General features: G+C 43.4%; 1 protein-coding gene across 5 annotated transcripts in view; it reads right to left on the reverse strand.

The window, feature by feature from the left end:
• RNF144A (ring finger protein 144A) overlaps positions 1-20110 on the reverse strand; it is a 72945-nt gene that overhangs the window by 25158 nt on the left and 27677 nt on the right. For all 5 annotated transcript variants that reach the window (XM_054062243.1, XM_054062245.1, XM_054062244.1 and 2 more), the window contains one exon: positions 3652-3797. In XM_054062243.1, coding sequence (XP_053918218.1) covers positions 3652-3786 — 135 coding nt within the window. In that variant the 5' untranslated portion in view covers positions 3787-3797. The remainder of the gene's footprint in view (positions 1-3651; positions 3798-20110) is intronic.

Raw genomic sequence — 20110 nt, forward strand, 5'->3', positions numbered from 1 at the left:
TCCTCCTGCAGAAGCAACTGCTAAGTGACAGTCTTGAGGTTTGAAGCTACCAGATAACCACTGTGCGCTAGTTAAGTAGGAACATGTGATGTAATAAAAAAGAAATTCAAGCATTTGGGGCCAAAACTCGATGAGTGCATTTAAGATCAGTTCTGTTGCCGACACGGTTCCAGAAGGAAAGAGATATTAGTTTGCCCTTTGACAATACTCAGAAAAACCACCAAATGAAAAGCCAACAGCAGATAGTTTGTTTTCCTTTCTACTCTCTCGACTTCTGTTCCTCTGGTCCCTCGAGCAGTCCAACAACCGGTACATTCCTAATGGATGAAATGCACAAAACTTGAGAGCTCAGAGCACTGTGTGTGTATCAACGATTATAATGATAAAACCCATAATGGACTATTGTACTCACAGCTACAACCGGCAAAATAATACGACGGGAAATTGTAGCGTCTCTGCCTTATCAGCAGAGGAGTGGCAGTCTGCCCTATTCAATTCAAGCACAGCTCTGCCAGAGAGCAAAAGGAAACAGCGTCCTCATTCTATCTTTCTAAATAGCAATGTTGCGTTATTGTGCAAGCGTTGGGAAGAGACAACCCTTCACGAGATCTTTACTGCGGCACTGCGATGGTTACAAAGAGCGAAGACTTGCACACAGAAATGTTACAGGACTGATAAATCTGCACGTTGATCTAAATTCTGCCTACACGCAGTAGCGCTGCACTCAGGAGATCTCTGGGTGACACACGCTCATGCTGTCTCAGCTTGCTGTGGCTTAGACACAAGGGCTAGAACTAGGAGCAAGAGCAGCAGCAAAACCAGCTTGTAGAATCCCTTTTCTGCTCCAACCACTGCAGAGGCCATCGGCTACCTCAGATCATGCACATAAGAGCAAGAAGCCTGATCAAAATTATATACTGGTCCATCAAGAACAGAACAGAGACGGTCACCATCTCTCCAACTGTAGTTCCGCACAGCCTAGTACAATGTGATGTGCCGGATCTACGGTATGTAAACTCCACCCAAAGTCAAGACAAAAGGATATTTGAGATGCTGGAGAACAAGGGTTATGAGGAGCAGCTGAGGGAACTGGGGTTGTTTAGCCTGGAGAAGAGGAGGCTGCAGGAAGACCTCATCACTGTCTACAACTGCCTGACAAGAGGTTGTAGAGAGGTGGGTGTTGGCCTCTTCTCCCAAGTGATAGGATGAGAGGGAATGGGCTCAAGCTGCACTGGGGCAGGTTCAGATTAGACGTCAGGAATAATTTCTTCACTAAAAGGGTTCTCAGGCCCTGGCAGAGGTGGCCCTGAGAGGTGGTGGAGTCCCCATCCCTGAAGGTATTTAAAAGACGGGCAGATGAGGTGCCCAGGGATCTGGTTTAGTAGCGAACAGGTATGGTTGGATTCAATGATCTCAAAGTTCTTTTCCAACCTAGGGATTCGATGAATCCTGTTGGTTTTCAATAACTTTAGATTTGTCTGTTTACAAAACACTGTTCATACTGAAGACTGCAATGATGAAACACCAAGTTTCTGGAAATCATCACTGGAGGAATCTGTGCAAAGCTGGCATGTTCTTCCTTAACCTTTGCCAATGGGCAAAAAGCCTTGCCCGGCTCATTAAGGGAATGTTAGGCAATTTATTGACCTGCAGGCTGTCCTAAAAGGTGGAGGTGGCCTTGGGTTTCTCCCATGCCACATTCCCGGGCTGTAACAAGTCTACAGCTATTGCCTCCTGCCATTATTGAGATCGATTCTTATTTCTCCAGCCCTCCCTCCCAATGAAAGCAAGGGTAATATTATTTGCTGTTAATTGACAGGAAAGCTTTAGGGTAAATAATATTTTCAGGGCATTCAAATGTCACTGTACTGAAGCTCATACAAATCAGACCAGGTATGCTGGCTTGCTTAAACAGGACAAAGCTGAAAGAACTATTCAAGACAATCAAATACAAGTGGTACAAATGGACTGATCATTCATTTCACCTGAACAGAGTTTGACAGTAGAATTCAGCGTCACCACAGTAAGTTCACTTATGCCTGGTCCTACAGGCCACTGGCAAAGGTTGCACTTTAATATCTATAACAGATTATATCTTTTGAAAGAGCAGTAGCAGTCAGTAAGTGCATTCTATAAAGAAGAAACGGAAGAGTGATGGCAGCAAAACTTAGAAGGAACAAAGCGGAGATGAAAAGATTAACTGGTAACCCAGCCTTTCTTCTGCCATTGAAATGTTACTGAAATATGAAATCAAAATATTCTCTGCATCCAGGCAACAGGGAGAGACACAGAAAACTCAGCTGTAAATACTAGAACTATCTACTGTGCAGTAGAGCGCAGTTTTCACGAAGCCTATTATTCTGTTCTTCATGAAGCCCGTTATTATATATAGTGTCGCATGCTTGAGCAAACACTGCTTTCAACACGCACAATGAAGCAATACTTACTTTTTAATTGGACAGGCAGCATTTACAGCAGACTAGAGCTGTTTATCTGCCTATGTACTAATTTTCTCTTTTCCTATCAACACTGAAGCTGGTTGTGACAATTTGGAGTATTTCTAATATTAAATGTACTCAGAACCGAGCTGTTTGCATTGCTTCTTTCTTTGCCCTTTTCAGTAAGCCACAAAAAGAAGCCGTGTGGTCTATCACCAACCCCCTCTATCGCTTCTCAATAACCAGCAGAAATAAAAAAAAGTAAGAGATGGTGATGTTTCTGTGAAGAAAAATAAGACACAAAATGCGACTTAAAAAAAATCCTCGTTCTTCAACATTAAAAACCAAAATGACCTCTTCACCCATCTAACTTTGTTGATAAGAAATTTTGAATTAAAAATCCTGATCCCATGTCTGAACCTATTTTTAGTTTATGACATGGTGTTAAAGTCTTTAAGAATGCATCCCATAAATTATATCCTTACTGATTTTACTGTGACTTTTCCACTGCTGAACCATCATTACAAGGTCATTTTCGTGTAACTGCACTCATTGCAAAGTTAAAGGATCTAACATTTTCATTCCAGTGCATTAGGAATGAAAAGTATTACTATTGCTTCTCTGTTTCTAAATTACTGACACCAATTTACTGTGATCATCTTTGCTACGTACTACTCTAACGTTCACCAAATAGTGTTTTATCCTTAACTGATAAAGATCTTTGTTATTCTAGGCACACATTTGTGCAATATGGTAACGAAAGCCTGTTATGCAATTGTAATTTATCATGATTGGGTGAAATCAGAATCCATAATATATTAAACACTTTTCTAGTCACAAGTGTGTGTGTGACTATTCCAGAAAGACTTGGGGCTAAAGGTGTTTTTTTTAAGAGAAAATAAAACAACCAAAAAGAACCAACAAAGCCACCTCAAGAATCCAAGCCATTAATAGATGAAAGTGAAAATCTGAGTAACCTTGCTGAAGAGGCAACTGCATACAGCAGCACTCATAAGTGCTGAGTAAAAACTTCCTTTCATAAACAGGAAAAGGTTTTCTTGTTAGCATTTGTGTCAAGAACACAGTAAAGGTATTTATTTCCACTGCAGCACGGACACTTCAGGGTGAAACCCGTTCAGCAGAAACACGCACAATTTCTGCACTTAAAGTCATGCATTGGGTTTTTTTATGCCTAATAAAACAGCAAACTCACCAGGGTACAGAAGATGCATTGGCATTGTGCTATTGTTGTCATCTGCTCCACAGGATATTCTCCAAGGCAGAGCTTGCAGGACACTAATGGGTCGAGTACCAAGTCCCAGGTAGGCCTATATCTTGCTGTAGTCATTGCAGAACAGTCTGAAAAACAGCATAAAAGCAAAGATGTTCCGTCACTGCCTTATATTGATACTCAGTAGATTTCTGCCACGGAAAGTCTCCTTGTCAGCTGCTGCCTGTTAGCTATTTGGGGACAAAACCGCTATAAACAGCAATGGCTAATGTGGCAGTGTCAGCACTCGCAGTGGGCTGCACACATCAGCAAGCAGAAGGAACAATCCCGCATAATACACTGCCAAAATAGGATGAGGAAACATCCTTAGGTCACTGACTTTCGTGTGAATTATGCATGCAAAAATCTTTCCTGATTCCTGCCCTTTCCACCACAGTTACAAGCTCTCCTCTCTCACCAACACTGAGTACCATCGCTTAAAATACATTCCTGGAGAGCCACAGCTCCGGCTACCCAGGCAAGGCTCAAGGTCTTTTGTGAGCCAAGACTCTCTTACGCCCCTTTTCCAGCCTGATAACACTGCAACTCACAAAGCCAGATATTTTTATTCCCAACAGCATGACAGATCGATCAGTTTGCTAAGTTAATTTTAAAAATAATGAATATTTTGAGAACACTCAGAGTTTTAGCCTGCATTTTTCTCCCAACCTTTGCTATATGGCACTATCACAACTTTTCTTGTGGCAACAACCAACTGGGGCAAACAAGAATACAAAGTGAGCTATAAAAAGAGGCTACAATACCCTATATATCAGTTCCAAGACAGTGATTGGGTAGGATCATGCAGAGCATCTTCATTCTAGCCTTCAGGGCCCAGATGGAGAGTTGTCAAATGACTAACCAGAAAGAAAATAATCTCACACACACCAAATGTATTCCCCACAAAGAGGAAAGCTCATTTACAAGTTACACACATGCGAAAAAATCCAAACCCAAATCCCACAGTCCCCCAGACATCTAGGCTAATTTATGTAGTATACCCAATCTTAAGACCACATTTACTCATACTGTTTCATCACTGTGATATTGACCTTCCAAGTGGGAAAATTCATATCCTGATGCTGCTGGAGGTCCACATTATCTCACCTCCCTCCTTCCCAGTACTGGCTGGCTTCTTACCTTCCCAACACAGGCAGTTACACTATTCTAACTAGGATTACAGATTTTCCCCCCTCATTGGCACTTGCAGCCACTGTTCTTACCCAAGTCATCATCTGCGAACCTCCTACAACCTCCGGAACTGCAACAAATGACTTTTATGGTTTTTAGACCAGGTTTAGGCTGATGTTCAAACAAAATATAATTTTTGCCCCCAGTCAAACCATATGGAGAGTTCAGAGAAGTGTCAAGTCTTTGCTATTCAGTTCGCTGCAGACACGACTTCACCAAGGTCTCTAAATTCTCTGCAACAGAGTAAAGATTTTACCTTAGCCCTCCATCCGGTCTAACTCATTAAATGTCCTTTAAAAGGCTCCTAAAGGACACCAAAAGAGCAGACCCTCATGATGCTTATTTCTAGTGCAGCCATCAGGGAGGACAGAGGAGAGAAGAAAGACTGAACAACCTCATTTCCAGGGATCTGGATCGCTTGCTCCAAAAGCCCCATGTAAGCTCCGCACTGTTTCAAAGGGAACAGATTCAATGGTCATGCAGAACGGCACATAAATAACGGCCCCACATCACAAAATAGGACTTGTGCTGCATGGTCCTTCCTGAGACCTTAACATAGGAGTCTGATGTGATACGAATGGAAATCCCAAGAGTTTTAAGGCTAGTAGACTGCTTCTTTACTGTCAAATGACACTGCTTTTTTATTTAATTAAATAGATTAGCAAAACCAATTTTCTTCCGAACCTCTGTTTATGTGACGTTTGCAGATAGATTCATGAAGTATTTGAGAGGCAGGGATCAAACACCTGAACTAAGTGTTTGCAGTTAGTTTGTGTCCTTTGCTTATCATGCGCAGCTTATTGCACATCTTTGGTGACGGCAACAAGCAGATGAAACCAGCAGATGAGCAATGAAGAGGGATAAATTGAAGTTAAGGATGCCCTTGTAAACTTTGGGCAGACCAAAATCCTGGTGAAGATGTAATTTTATGGTGAAGATGTAAAATCTGATCCAATTCAGACTAAAAATCTCAAATATATTAATACAAATCAATCCAGACAATAAAAATAAAGAAAGAAGTTTTTATATATTCAGTGTGGGTCAATAAGTGATGGGAGAAGGGACAACATCAACCTTCCAGCTCCAGGGTTGACACTTGTTCCCTGACCCCCAGAGCTCTGAGGCTTACTGATATCACTGTGGTAATTTCCCTTTTGCAGTACAACTACACTGCCATAACACCTCTCCGAGAAATATTTCTCTGCTTTGTCTTCTGCAAAGCAGAAGTGAATCAAAGTGAACTTCTTTCAAGCCGACATCCAGCAGGCCAGCAGAAACTGGCTGCTCAAAGCAGTTGGATGCTAATCCATGAGGAATTCAGTCATGGTGATAACAGGAAGCAAATCCTGAATGTAGCGTCAAACAGCAGCAGAGTTATTTCTGCTCAATCCCTTCTTGCCAAACACTTTCTGCTGAGACAGGAATGTGTGCAGCAGAGGTTGATTGCCTCCATTCAGAGTGGTGTGTTGAAAAAGAAATGCTTAGTTGACTCCTAAAGGCTTCTATCCCATGCTGCCAAAGAAAACAAGTTCCAAGTCACCAAATTAGTCTTCCATTTATTTTTTTATGTCACTTTTTCAAATAGATCACAAATAGTCCAAGACAGCACAGTATCACACATAGGCACACACAATCGTTACAACCTCAACTGAACACTAAATCTATGCTAAAAGAGTCTTTGGTTTTAACAATCAAATCTTACAGTCATGGAATCATTAGGTTGGGAAAGACCTTTGAGACCATCAACTGCAACTGTACCTGTCCACTACTAGACCACATCCCTAAGCAACTCACCTACCTGCCCTTTAAACCCCTCCAGGGACGGGGACTCCACCCCCTCCCTGGGCAGCCTCTGACAGGGCCTGAGAACCCTTTCAGTGAAGAAATTTTTCCTAATGTCCAATCTGAACCTGCCCTGATGCAGCTTGAGGCCATTCCCTCTCATCCTATCACCTGTCACTTGGGAGAAGAGACCAACGCCCACCTTTCTACAACCACCTTTTTCACACGGGAATAACTCCCTGTTGTTCTGTGCTCGCAGCCCAGAAGGCCACTCGTGTCCTGGGCTGCATCCAGAGCAGCGTGGCCAGCAGGGCGAGGGAAGGGATTCTGCCCCTCTGTTGCTCTCCTGTGAGACCTCATCTGGAGTATTGTGTCCATTTCTGGAATCCTCAACAGAAGAAGGAGATGGAGCTGTTGGAACAGGTCCAGAGGAGGCTACAAAGATGATGGGAGGGCTGAAGCACCTTCCATACGAGGACAGGCTGAGAGAGTTGCGGTTGTTCAGCCTGGAGAAGAGAAGGCTCCGAGAAGACCTTATAGTGACCTTCCAGTACCTGAAGGGGCTACAAGAAAGCTGGAGAGGGGCTGTTCATAGAGGTTTGTTGTGATAGGACCAAGGGGAATGTGTATGAACTGGAGAGGGGCAGATTAGACTGGACATTAAGAAGAAATTCTTCACCATGAGGGTGGTGAGGCTCTGGCCCAGGTTGCCCAGGGAAGCTGTGGCTGCCCCATCCCTGGAGGGGTTCCAGGCCAGGTTGGATGGGCCTTGGGCAGCCTGAGCCAGTGGGAGGTGTCCCTGCCCAGGGCAGGGGGTGGAACTGGATGGGCTTTGAGGTCCCTTCCAACCCAAACTGTTCTATGATTCTATGATTCTTGGTGGCATTAAAGCAAGGCTCAAGCAATCTGGCACCCAGCCTTGGAAAACACATACAGAAAGCCACCACATCCCTGTGGAACTTCTCTGTTAGGTATCCCTGCAAAGGAGCACAGAAAAAGAAGCTTTCTAAAGCACAGACTAAATCTTGCTTCATGATCATCTGGCATACTGTCACAAATAAATAAGTTGTTTCTGTGGTTTTACATCATGGTGCTTAAGAAACTTAAGAAAAAACAAACAAACAAAATAAAAAGCCAACATCAATAAAAACCCAACACTCAAAAGAGAACAGAAGAGAAAAAACTAACATCTGTCAAAATCAGACGAAGACTCCTACTGTTCCTAAGACACCTGTGGTGTCTCACTGCTTCAGATCGTATTCTCATGCCTTCTAGTGATGTGCAATGCTTTGGGAAGAATGTAAAGTAACAGCAATAGGAGAAGGCAACAGAAGCAAATGATTGAAGGGGACCACTTAGAGCAGCAGCCATAGAAGATTTTGCTGCGATTTGGTCACCTGCTAGAAGGCCTCAAGAAATCCAGCAAGCAAAGGTGGAGAACTACAGACCAATCCATGTCCTGAACACATCTTAGCCCAACTAATATTTAATTTATCAGAGATTTAGTGATTACCAAACTCAATACAAACATCAGTCCTTCACAGGCCCTGATAACAGACCCATGGAATCAGACTCGGAGACGCAGAAAACCAGAAGAGAAGTTGATGATCAGTTCAGACTCCAAACTCCACTGCAGTCAAAGTCAGTGTCATTCACACATTCTTGCTAGACCGTGGTCCCTATTTAGTAACACGGAATTTGTAAGAAAAACAGTAACACAGGCCATCATTTTTTAGGGCAGCAAAAGCCGGTGTCAGGAAGCAGAGGAAATAGCTTTAGTGACAGTTTGTTCAGAGCAGTCTTTCCATAAGCAATTGATAAACCGACTAATGACTACTAAAACCTACAACTATGTGCGTGTCTACACAAAAAAAGGAACCACTACATAAAGTCACTCAAGTGACTCCAGCCTTGCTGCTGTAGCAACATGTTAATGTATGTAAAATGTGACCAGGAGATACGTTCTGGTAGATGGGTCTGGAGGGGAAAGGAATCTTTCCATATTTCAGCACAACAATTAACTCATTAAGTGAATACAAACTGCATTTCTGAACAGTAATCCCTCAGTTTTTGGTCCACCTACACAGACTACGTTTTCAAGTGAGAACAAACGGCTGACTTGATCTCCGCTAAGACAAGAATAGAACAATTCTTTCTGTCCAGGCTTCAAGAAGTTGCAGAAAACAGTGAAACATAAATAATGTGAAAACATCTGCGAAAAACTCTGGGAAAGCAGGAAATAACGCAACTCTTTTCTGTGCAAGTCATTCAAGAAATTATAAAAGAGCATGATCTTTCTCATCGCACTACAGTCAATTATTTCATGGCGCCGTACAGCCAAACGGCAAGTGCATCGAGTTAACACTTTACAGACACACGATCAGCTACGTGACAACACAGTGACTAGAAAATATGGTTGAATAAAATAGTCACACAGCGCAACCTTTAACTGGTGAGTCTTTTTCACAAAGCAAGCCGAAAACCAGAGCTTTCAACAGACTCTAAATTTCAGATTCAGATCAGGGATCTGAATTATTTTCTAAATAAAGGGCTTCAGTCCCCTCTCCTACCAGACAACAACGTATACTCGAAGTCATCTGCCTTAAAGACTTCTCTTAATCTGAATTTACTAACACGATGCAAAATGGCTCTTTTAGAAGCCAAAGGAAGGGATTTAAATAGGATTTAACACTCGTTCTCATTCCTGTTGTCCCTCTATGTTTTCATCTAGTAGCCTGGATTATTTTAAGTAGAGTTATTTTGACAAATGCATCTGCTATAGTACAGGTTTTTTGATATATTTATATATCAAAACATATATATTTATACAGTCTAGGCTACACTTCTTCCCAAATGAAGTCAAACACACTTGTCACAGTAGTTTCATATATATATTTTATATATAATGTACACTTCTGTATTAGATTTATACTTTTAATATTTATAACTATCTGAAAGTATAAATCTACAAAACTCTTTCCAAAGATTTTAGGTATATGGAGAAAGAAAAGCACATATCTGAAGAGGAGTCGTCTGCAGAAAGGCTGTCACGCTACATCTGGGACTGGCACTGCCTGCCACATCCATTCAGTAACTACTTTGAGTCCGACCTGAACAATCCCGAAGTCGCCTCTGCGGGCACGGCTGTAGCTCCCTGCACATGGGGACAGTCACCCCCAGGAGCCCCGGATCAGCTTATGTGGTCAACAGTGGTGACTGACAGTGTCCAGGAGCAATCCTGTGACTTGGGTTATTTGTTACCCCTTCACCAGAGTTTGTACGTGATGCCAATTCCCCAGGTTTCCCAGGGCTTTTCGGCAGGATCCATATTTCCCTAGCAACGTGCAGAAGCCTGCGTAACAGAACTGAGCACTTAGCAGTATTTATTGTCTGCCTTGCCACTATTATGTAAATGTACCAGAGACTGATAAGGCCATTTAAAAGTCCTTCTATAAAACAAATTTATGAATAAATTCACACAGCCGGACTTTACGTTTACAAAAGTTGGCTGTCAGACAGCGCCTCTCGTGTACCAATCCCAGTTAATTACTGGTGTCTGTCTCAGCCCTAACTGTCTGTCTCTGAGCCTTCATCCTCGCAGAAATGCTTGGAGGGAAAGCAGAATAGCTCTCTGGTAGATGTCAGCCAAACCAACACATAGAAGACTGGATTTATGTACATATTTAGGTGTTTACAGATGACTAGGTTAGAAGTTTGGTGCCTTCTTTCCTCAGGTTCTTAAATCCTGCCAAATGACTACCTAACACTTAAGGCTCACTCATAAATCTGATCCACCATCAGCTGCTCAAGTCCAGCAGATACCAGTTGTTCTCTGAATTCCAGACAACCTCAACCAGTAAAGCCATGTTCTCTCCTCCAGCAGTATAACAGACTGCAATTTTCACGCATAAATCTTTTTAACACGTAAGAAACTTCAGCTTGTGCAGAATACAGCAGAAAGTCACGTCAACACATAGTCTATCGTGAGCTCTCCAGGCCTGGCTTTAAGTCCTTGCACTAGATAACCAGCAACTCCAAGCTCACCATCTCTGTTCCTATCTTCGAGCTATTCCGGAGCCTGAGACCAGAAGAGATAAGAGACCACATAAAAGCTTAGAGCACTGTCAGCAACTTCAAACTCCTGGCTATTACAGCATGTGGGCAACAGGCTCGCTCTTGAATCCAGACTGAATTATTACAGGGTCGTCAGTCCACCCCATGGAGAGTCACTATGCTTCTTCGCTCTGCTACCTTCCCGACTGGGGCAAAACATCTTTCAAATACATAAAAGCATATACACACATCTATAAATAAAAATATATACCTGTATAAAGGCTAAATTCAAACATTCCAATGGCCAAGAAAAAAAGAAAAAAGAGCAAAAGAACAGCTGGTTTCTCAGTAATAAAAATGTACATGAAAAATAGCATCAAGAATTAAAAAAAAAAAAACCTACTAGACTGCTTCTGGGACAAGGGACTGAGCTAAGGGAAGGTAACAAAAAAAGTATTTATTTGCTAAACACCTGAGTAACAATTTCTCTTATTTCTTTTCTTGAGAAAGTGGAGCATCGTACCAGCCAAATAAAAAAGAAAGAAAAAAAATTATGCAGCTTGGGTTGATTACAGCACAGATCATGAAGTATTGGAAAAGTGATGGACAGCTTCTAAATCTATGGATATACACCTACAAATATACACCTTACCTATCAGATGCATGAGCAGGTAAAAAGGAAAAGATATTATGGAGGCAAACACAGAAAAGAAAGCTCCAGCTTCTAAGGAACACTACAAATGGCCATGGCACAAGCTCATCTTCTGTCCATGCAGGAGTACCTCAGAGGGCAAGAGCCTTTCATGTCTCCAAGAAAAAATACAGCTGCTGAATAATGTGGCAGAGGCAAAGACTTTTCTGACCTTGCATTTTCCCTTTTTGTCACCAGCCCTGGTGCCACTGCGGCTTCTCGAAACACTGCCAAGCAGCAGCAACCTGAAATAAACTGGGTGCGGCTGTTATTCAGACCTTGTAGGCAAGGGTGAAAGCATTTCAAAGAAACAAAAAAAATCACTTTACTCTGTGTGAAAGAAACTGAGGTCAGGCAGAAGAGAAAGAACTGGAAGATTCCAAGGTATTGGGGAAAAACACCCCCAATATTTTAATGAAAAGAAAAGAGGAGTGAGAAGGAAGACAGAGAATAAAGGAAAGAGAAGGGAGAAATGAGGAGGAAATAGGGAAAAAGATCTTCCTGGCTGTTCCTAGAAGAAGGGTACGTTGAAGTGGAATTCCACTGCATTATTCTAAAAACATTCTATATTCCCAAAAGATGACATGAAGATGGTAAAGATGTGGCAGTGTCAGGGAACACTGTTCAGGAGTCATGAGTCTAAGCGATGTCTGCTATCCAAGAGAACACAGGAGTCACGGAGCAGCAGCATTCCTCAGGTGAGAGCTGGGAAGTTGTCCTTGCACGACCACATTTCCCAGCAGCGGCATCCCAGACCCACAGCACACCTCCGGGCACGCTCGGCAGGCAGAGAGACAAGGTCTTAAGATAAATTGAAACAAGCTCGGCCAATAGGATGTGCATTTAAAAAGCATCCTCCTCTGTGCCGAGCAGGACAATTCCACCCCCATCATACCGGAGAAAAGCCTGGACACTGCAGCACACGTATATCGCCTGGATCGCAAACTGGCATGAACACAACACATTTTGGTCTGGGGAGAATGTGCCTGCTCATCTCATTTGCTTATTTTAAGAGTCATGAACCCATTAGATGCTCATTAAAAGTTCCCTTGAATTTTAATGCAATGAACCACTCCTTTTCAATACCAGGGTCCAGACCAAGGTACCATCCATGTGTCATTGTGGCAATCACGAAGCCCATGCAGGACTGTGAAAGACCACGGGTTAAAGCATTAACAGTTGAAATGTTTAACTCTGTTAGTATTTCAGAGACAGGAAAGACAGCTGCATACACAATCTAGGATATAAAGACTTTCTCTGTACGAAGAGTGACACTCTATACGTCATCATTCCTCTTATCCCCAGGATTCAACAAACCAGAACCAAAAGCATGTGATGGAAATAGTAGAGAGATTCCGAGACCAAGCACAGATTAAAACAACTCATTGGCATCATCACCAAAGGAACAAGAATTCAGGAATGCAAACAAACCTTTCCTCTCCACTGACAGCTGAATACAACAAAAGCAGCGTAATCTTTCTTGAAAGGAGTTGTCATATGAAGAGCCATTTCAGCACATGCCGGAGACTTTCACTGAAAGAGCAACATCTCGCTGACTTGTGTTTTTTGGTTACCAGAAGACCATCAGAAACAGTCAAACCAATCTTCCTGGCTGACTGTTTCCAGATTTTCTTCTACTGGAAGAAAGATGATGGCTACTAAGTTTTCAGATTTAGAGAGTATTCTGCACCTTGTAGCTACCACCTCTGTTAACAGAATTCACGCTCAAAACCATGGATACACCGAGGGCTGCACAGATAGCATTCATCAGCCAAGGAAGGCAGCTCAGAACACAGCTAATTCCTACACCAAATTAACACGGCTGAGAAAATACTCTCACGTTTTCCAGCTCTGAGCTCTCATCATAGCCACGGGCTACAGCCAGCAAGTCGTGTTTTGGCAGTGCTGATGGCCACACCAACCAGAGCTCTACAACTGGCTACAGCTAAATCAATAGCCACTTGCATTTAAAACACCTTAAATCTGATTTCCCCCCATATGCCTCGCCCTCTTGCTCGTCCTAACTCTCCCACAAGGAAAGGAACCCAGTTAATCAGACATCTGTAAGAGGTCTTAAAGTGAGAGAAGATGAAGTCAACTTAAGAGAGACTGCTCTCAACCAAAGACAACTGTAACCTAAGGACGGAACTTGCAGCTGCAACTATCCCCAAACACCACCTGGTAGTGAGAAGTCACTCGTGATTGAATTATGTTTTAGCTTGTGAAGGCCACAGTAATAAGGGACAGACAATTCCACTGCTCTCTACATCTTATTCCATGATTTTCCAGAAATTCAAAACACCCAGTCAAAACCAACTGATTTGCTATGCCTTTTCTCCCACCTCTTAGGCTTTCCCGTGTTTCTATTTTCTCTTCCCCAACTCCTTCCCCTCCACCCCTTTCAGTGTTTCCTCTTATTCTTCACTCCTCTGTCTACAAGGACCTGATGAATTGGTGCACTCTGAGCTGTCTCCACAACAGCAATAAATCAGTCAGGAGCAGTTTGAAACTTGAACACACCACAAGGTTTTTCCTTCTCCACAGTCAGCTCTTGCTTTTCTAAGAGAGTCATGTTTACACAAAGCACAAATAACACTAAGCTTGAGCTCTGTGGGTTTTTTCTTTGTTGGCTGGGGAGAGGAGAGAAAAGCCTTGGGAGCTTAAAGCTAAAAGCACATTTAAAGCTATGCAAAATTACTAAGCAAATGCAAATATAATCAAGAACACTGGAGCCTCAGTTCTGACCGAGACACTTGGAGAGACCAGCTGAGCAAGTCTCTCATTTCTACCAGTCAAAAGGAAATAAAAATTGTCTTTTTTCCCTTGCAACTACGGCAAAACACATGCTTGGTGCACTGACCAGTGCTGTACTTCTCTTTTACAGGTCTCAGATCAAGGAACAAGGCACACGGGATTGAAAAAAACCCACCACAGACCCCCTTACTGTTTGCCACTTGAACACTACGAGTGGAGCTCAGGTTTTAACAACAGCTCACGTCACAGCTGTACAGCACATACGCAAGTACCACCCCTTCATGTGCTACGCTTGAACCCCAAAGCAGATAGGCTGGGAGCTGAAAAGAGCATTCAGAAGTGGGGTGAAGTCTTGTTAACCTCTCAACAGCTCTGCTCCTGTGACTCAAGAACAACCTCAAAACACCAGGCAGATATTTGTATGAGAGTTTTTCACTGCTCCCGGTGTAGACAGCAAGTTCACAGGTTCATGCCCAAGATCTGCCCCTCAGAGATGAGCATGAAGTTCTCCCTTGCTCTGAAGGGCTATCTTCCACCAACAATATTGAGAGGGAGAAGAACTAGAGCACATGTAGTTAACAGGACTGAGTAAAAAATATTGCTTAAGTACAAAAAAACAAAAAGACTCTTCATAGAAAGTGCAAAACTTCACCGACAAGTTTTGTGCAGTAATTACAACCATCTGGAAAAGTACTTCTACTTTTTCCACAACCATGCCTAAAACCAGCTGCTCTACCTAGAAGCTGGACAGCTTCTCTGGAGAAGTAACAGCTTCTTTCACACTAAATATATACCAAATATACTATACCTCTGCTGTGACAACAGGCTGAGTTGGGGTTGTTCAGCCTCGAGGAGAGAAGGCTCTGGGGAGACCTCAGAGCAGCTTCCAGTGCTGAAAGGGGTGACAGGAAAGATGGGGAGGGATTTTTTTACAAGGGCCTGGAGTGGTAGGATGAGGGGGAATGGCTTTAAATTGGAGTGGGGGAAGATTTAGATTTGACATTAAGAAGAAATTCTTCACAATGAGAGTGGTGAGGCCCTTGAGGTTGCCCAGGGAAGCTGTGGCTGCCCCATCCCTGGAGGGGTTCCAGGCCAGGTTGGATGGGCCTTGGGCAGCCTGAGCCAGTGGGAGGTGTCCCTGCCCATGGCAGGGGGTGGGACTGGATGGGCTTTGAGGTCCCTTCCAACCCAAACCATTCTATGATTCTAAATTGCACGGTGCATCAGCTATGACCCAGAATTGCCCTTAGTCTTCAGAGAACAGAAAAGTACAGTGGATTTGAATTAGATGTTGTGGTATAAACCATTCACCACGTCGGTGTAACACACAGGACTAAGCATAAGGAGAAACACTAGGATAGGATTTAGACTACGCAAGAGAGCCACTCTACTGTCGGTGCCTAACAAAGTAGGTTTTCTAAGATAACTGCCTACATTACCTACTCGATGGGAGGAAAGTGACTTTGAAGGCCTCCAGAGGCAGATTTTATATCTAATACCAGGCACCTCAGCCAAAGGAAAAAAACCCCACCCAAACAGGAAAAAAGAAAACCAAACACCACAACTTTCTGGAACAATTCCATCTGCTGACAATAAATTCAATGGCTTGGCCTGTGCAAGGGCTGAATCATAGATCAGTATGATCATTTTTTTATCTCCTTCTCAAATAATGAGAAAGCTCAGACAGAGCCTGCTCAGCACACCCTGCAAACATTATCTAACTCATCAACAGCACCGGCTACTCACACTTTCTCTGAAGAGTTGTACACCACTTAAAAATGGGCAACAGAGGAAAAGATTTGATAATTCCTACATCTCTCACCAAGGAGTCAACCCTTCACATCATCTTATGCTTCACATGATAAAAATTAGACTTATCAGCTAGGACATTTTACAGCAAACTTCTAGCTGGACAAACTTGATTTTGGCTTCAGATGTCTCTGCACAGTTCAAATCCAACTGATTATTTTCCTGCATCCCTCTAAAAAAAAAAAACCCCACAAACCAAAACCTTTATCTCCTTTCCTATATCTATAACTCTGTTGCCCTAATTTCCTCCTTGCTTGAAGCAGCCTGCCCTCTTCACAACACCTCTTCTACATCACAACCCAGTTCCTCAGTTTCACCTCCACCGCACAGCAGCCACGGCAAGGTGGCCCAGGTCAACTGAAGAGGAGAGGTCAGTGTGTCATACTAGGGAAGAAGCTTGGAAGTTTTCCTCCTCCTTCTGGGAGAGGAGCAGCTTGCCTTCTTTAAGCACCATGTTAGAAAATTTAATTTTATTATGGTCTATGCTAAGATCTCAGCCACGCCAGCTTGGTGAATAAAGTGTTGTTTGTTCCCTAGTTTTCTTTTGCAAGTTACAGAAGTATATTTCTCTGCGTCCTGATGCGACACTCAACCAGCACACGCCTGGGCATAGACTTGTCACTCACACTGGCTACAGAAATTACAAACAGATTCTTATCATTTAGTAACACTTTGATTAGGGGCTTTGATTTTTGGTCTCTTCCTGTTGTCTTAGTGATGGTTCAGTTAAGAGATTCAGCTCAGGCCTTGGAAGACCTTTGACAGACGCAGTCAAGAGAAAATTCTTATGTCAGTACGAACCACTGAGATTACAGACGCAAAAAAAGGGATGATCTAGTGATTTGTAAGAAACCTCTTCTGCTTCAAATTTACTGCATAACTGCGCAGCTCATACAGTTTAGTCATGCCTCGGACGGATGTATCAGCTGGTACTTACCACAGCCCATAGGCTGGTGGGAGGGTGAGCAGCGCATTAGCTGCCTGAGTGGATGTTTTCCTTCTCCCCCTGCAGAGTGAGAATCAACATTTGCAGTATCTTCAGAGCTTATTAGCCTCAATATCAGCCTCAGCTCTAATCTCATCACAGTAATAGTACCATTCCATAGTAATGCTTCCTATTTTGTTGGTGGTTTTCCTTCTCGCCATTTAAGAACATTCATGGTGTAAGATGTGTACCTGCTTCCAGCAGAAAGCGGCAGCGCTGTCGCACCCCACGCAGCACCGCGCGGAACCCTCTGCCACAGCAAAGGCTGAATTACCAAACCCAAAGACTTTAATGCTAAGAGCACGTAGAGACAGCGGAAAGCGTAAGAGGAAGAAATGAAAGAGTGCAGGTTCACCACAGAGGAAACACTCCCTTCGGAGCCTCCCACACTGCAGTTGTTGCGATAACAAGTACCGATAAGTTACAGACCTTTGCTTCCAGGATCACACACCCAGAGGAATGCTACTGGGATTCACTCCATGGCACTTTGTACACCTGAGCACAGCTTTGACAAATCAATAGCTGTTGAGCCTCACTTCTTGTTTCCGTTTAGTTTTCTCCTTTTACTTGCTGATTAATTGCAGCAAATTAAGATGCTTTCGGAGCTTGAACTATAGTTTTTCTTTTCTCATTTATAACAAAACCTTAAGAATAAACTACTGGCAATTCTACATTTGTAAACAGCTTTCCCTGACAATTAATTCATTTAGTAAAGACACCATGGAGCCAATAAGGACTTTTTGGTTTTTTAATCATTAATATTATGGCAGAGACTTGGCTTTTGAGTTACCCAAACAGAACAGATGGTGAAAATCAAAGGAAAATATCAACTCGGTATAGAGTAAGCTATCAAAAAAAAAAGAAATAAAGCTTGCCTACAATGACATCAGCATAGTTGATTTGAATTGTAATAAAACCACAAATAAAATGAAAATTAAAGAACATATTGCCTTACACATCAGTGCACTGCAGAAAGACAAACTGAAGGTAGTTAAGTCAGTTCCCTACATACACCCACACGATTCACCCTGCTAAAGGGGGAGCAACGCCGGTGACAAAGAAACAGTGCAAAACCACGCGGCGTGACCAGAGTACTCGACTTTGCTGTAGATTTGATATGGAGGGGAAGTAACAGCCTACTCGCAAGATAGGAACTGCCCGCTAACATTTTGCATTGCCTCTCAGCACTCCTAGACCATAACAACCCCCCCAAACTGACACACACACACACACACAGTGCAACAGGTACGTGGCTCTGGAGCGTTGGCGCACGTTCACAGGAGTGGGTTTGGTTTGTGGCTCTGGGCTCCTGCATTCTGCTCGATCCGTAGCTCCTACCTGCTCTCAAACGTGGGCAGAGAGGACACTGAAACCCAGCCCTGGCCGCACGCTGCTGCTGGTGGCAGTGCTGACCTGCTCCCTGGCACAGAGCACGGGGAATCCCTGGGCACAGGCAAGGAAAACGCGTACATAGTCTTTGCAGTTTCTCAGCAGAGCGATCTTGCATGCAGCACAAAGTGAGAGAAATTTGCCTAGATTTATGCTGGCAAGAAGGAAAAACATCTAGGGCAGCTTAACCTTGTGTTCATCATTCTATGGTTTTAGAAAGAAGAGCTTTAAAAACCAGTCAGTCAAACAGAAAGCTTCCTTCAGTGACTGTCGATGGTTTTCAAAGGAAGTTAACATTACCAGAATTAAGTCATTTTACTTCCTAAAGAAGGAAACAAAATAAAGCAACGATGCTTATTCTTAAAGTATTGATACAATACATTCCCTAAGCCACTTCCACAACTCCAAGTGATCAGTTCGTTATTTAAAAGGTGACTGAAGTTTGTCCCACAAAAGCTTTCCCCTAGGAAGCAGCTCACAGCGCTATGAAGACTTCCCCTCTCTACATAAAACATCACTCAACTTGGACAGCAGTTGTGTCTGAAAAATTCTTTTTTAGAAGCTTAACAGACAACCAGATGGTCACTCTGCCCTGTCACAGCCAGTTTGCTAACAGTAATCAAGCAAACTACTTTAAAAACCAGGTCAGGTCCTGCTCCATGCTGTAAGATACCGGGAACAGGGTCAGTATCACACTCAAGATTGCAGACTTCTCTGTAGCAAAAAGGTTTCACTTCTTCTTTCATGTTTGCTTAGTGCACGCTGCTGTGGATTACAGGTTTCAGAAGTTAATACAGAGTTATAAAATACAAAGTTATGTGCAAAGTTATAGTATCATAGAATATTTTGAGTTGGAAAGGACATTAAAGACCATCTAACTCCAACCCCCCTGCCATGGGCAGGAACACCTCCCACTGGATCAGGCTGCTCAAAGACCCATCCAACCTGGCCTGGAACCCCTCCAGGGATGGGGCAGCCACAGCTTCCCTGGGCAACCTGGGCCAGGGCCTCACCACCCTCATAGTGAAGTATTTCTTTCTAATGTCTAGTCTAAATCTTCCCCTCTCCAATTTTAAGCCATTCCCCCTTGTCCTATCACTAAAAAACCCACATTTCAATACCCTTGGTTCTAAATTCCCTGCCTCGAGAAGAGGACAAGTAGCTGAATTCAGTTGACAACCACTTTCACACTCCGGAGTGTGTCCAGAGAAGAGCAACGAAGCTGGTGAGGGGCTGGAGAACAAGTCTGACGAGGAGCGGCTGAGAGAGCTGGGGTTGATTACCCTGGAGAAGAGGAGGCTGAGGGGAGACCTTATTGCTCTCTACAACTACCTGAAAGGAGGTTGTGGAGAGGAGGGAGCTGGGCTCTTCTCCCAAGTGACAGGGGACAGGACAAGAGGGAATGGCCTCAAGCTCCACCACGGGAAGTTCAGGCTGGACATCAGGAAAAAATTTTTCACAGAAAGGGTCATTGGGCACTGGCAGAGGCTGCCCAGGGATGGGGGGAGTCACCTTCCCTGGAGGTGTTCAAAGGACAGGTGGATGAGGTGCTGAGGGACATGGTTTAGAGATTGATAGGAATGGTTGGACTCGATGATCCAGTGGGTCCTTTCCAACCTGGTGATTCTGTGATTCTCTACACCCACTTGGGTGCCAGGAAGTATCTTTGAAACAGCAGTATTTGTCTGAGCTGTTCTGACTCCTGTAGCTTCCTCCCTTCTGCACGCAGCCTAAAAAGGCAGAAGTAA

Source organism: Cuculus canorus, chromosome 3 (genome assembly GCF_017976375.1).
Source record: "Cuculus canorus isolate bCucCan1 chromosome 3, bCucCan1.pri, whole genome shotgun sequence".
Classification (NCBI taxonomy): domain Eukaryota; kingdom Metazoa; phylum Chordata; class Aves; order Cuculiformes; family Cuculidae; genus Cuculus; species Cuculus canorus.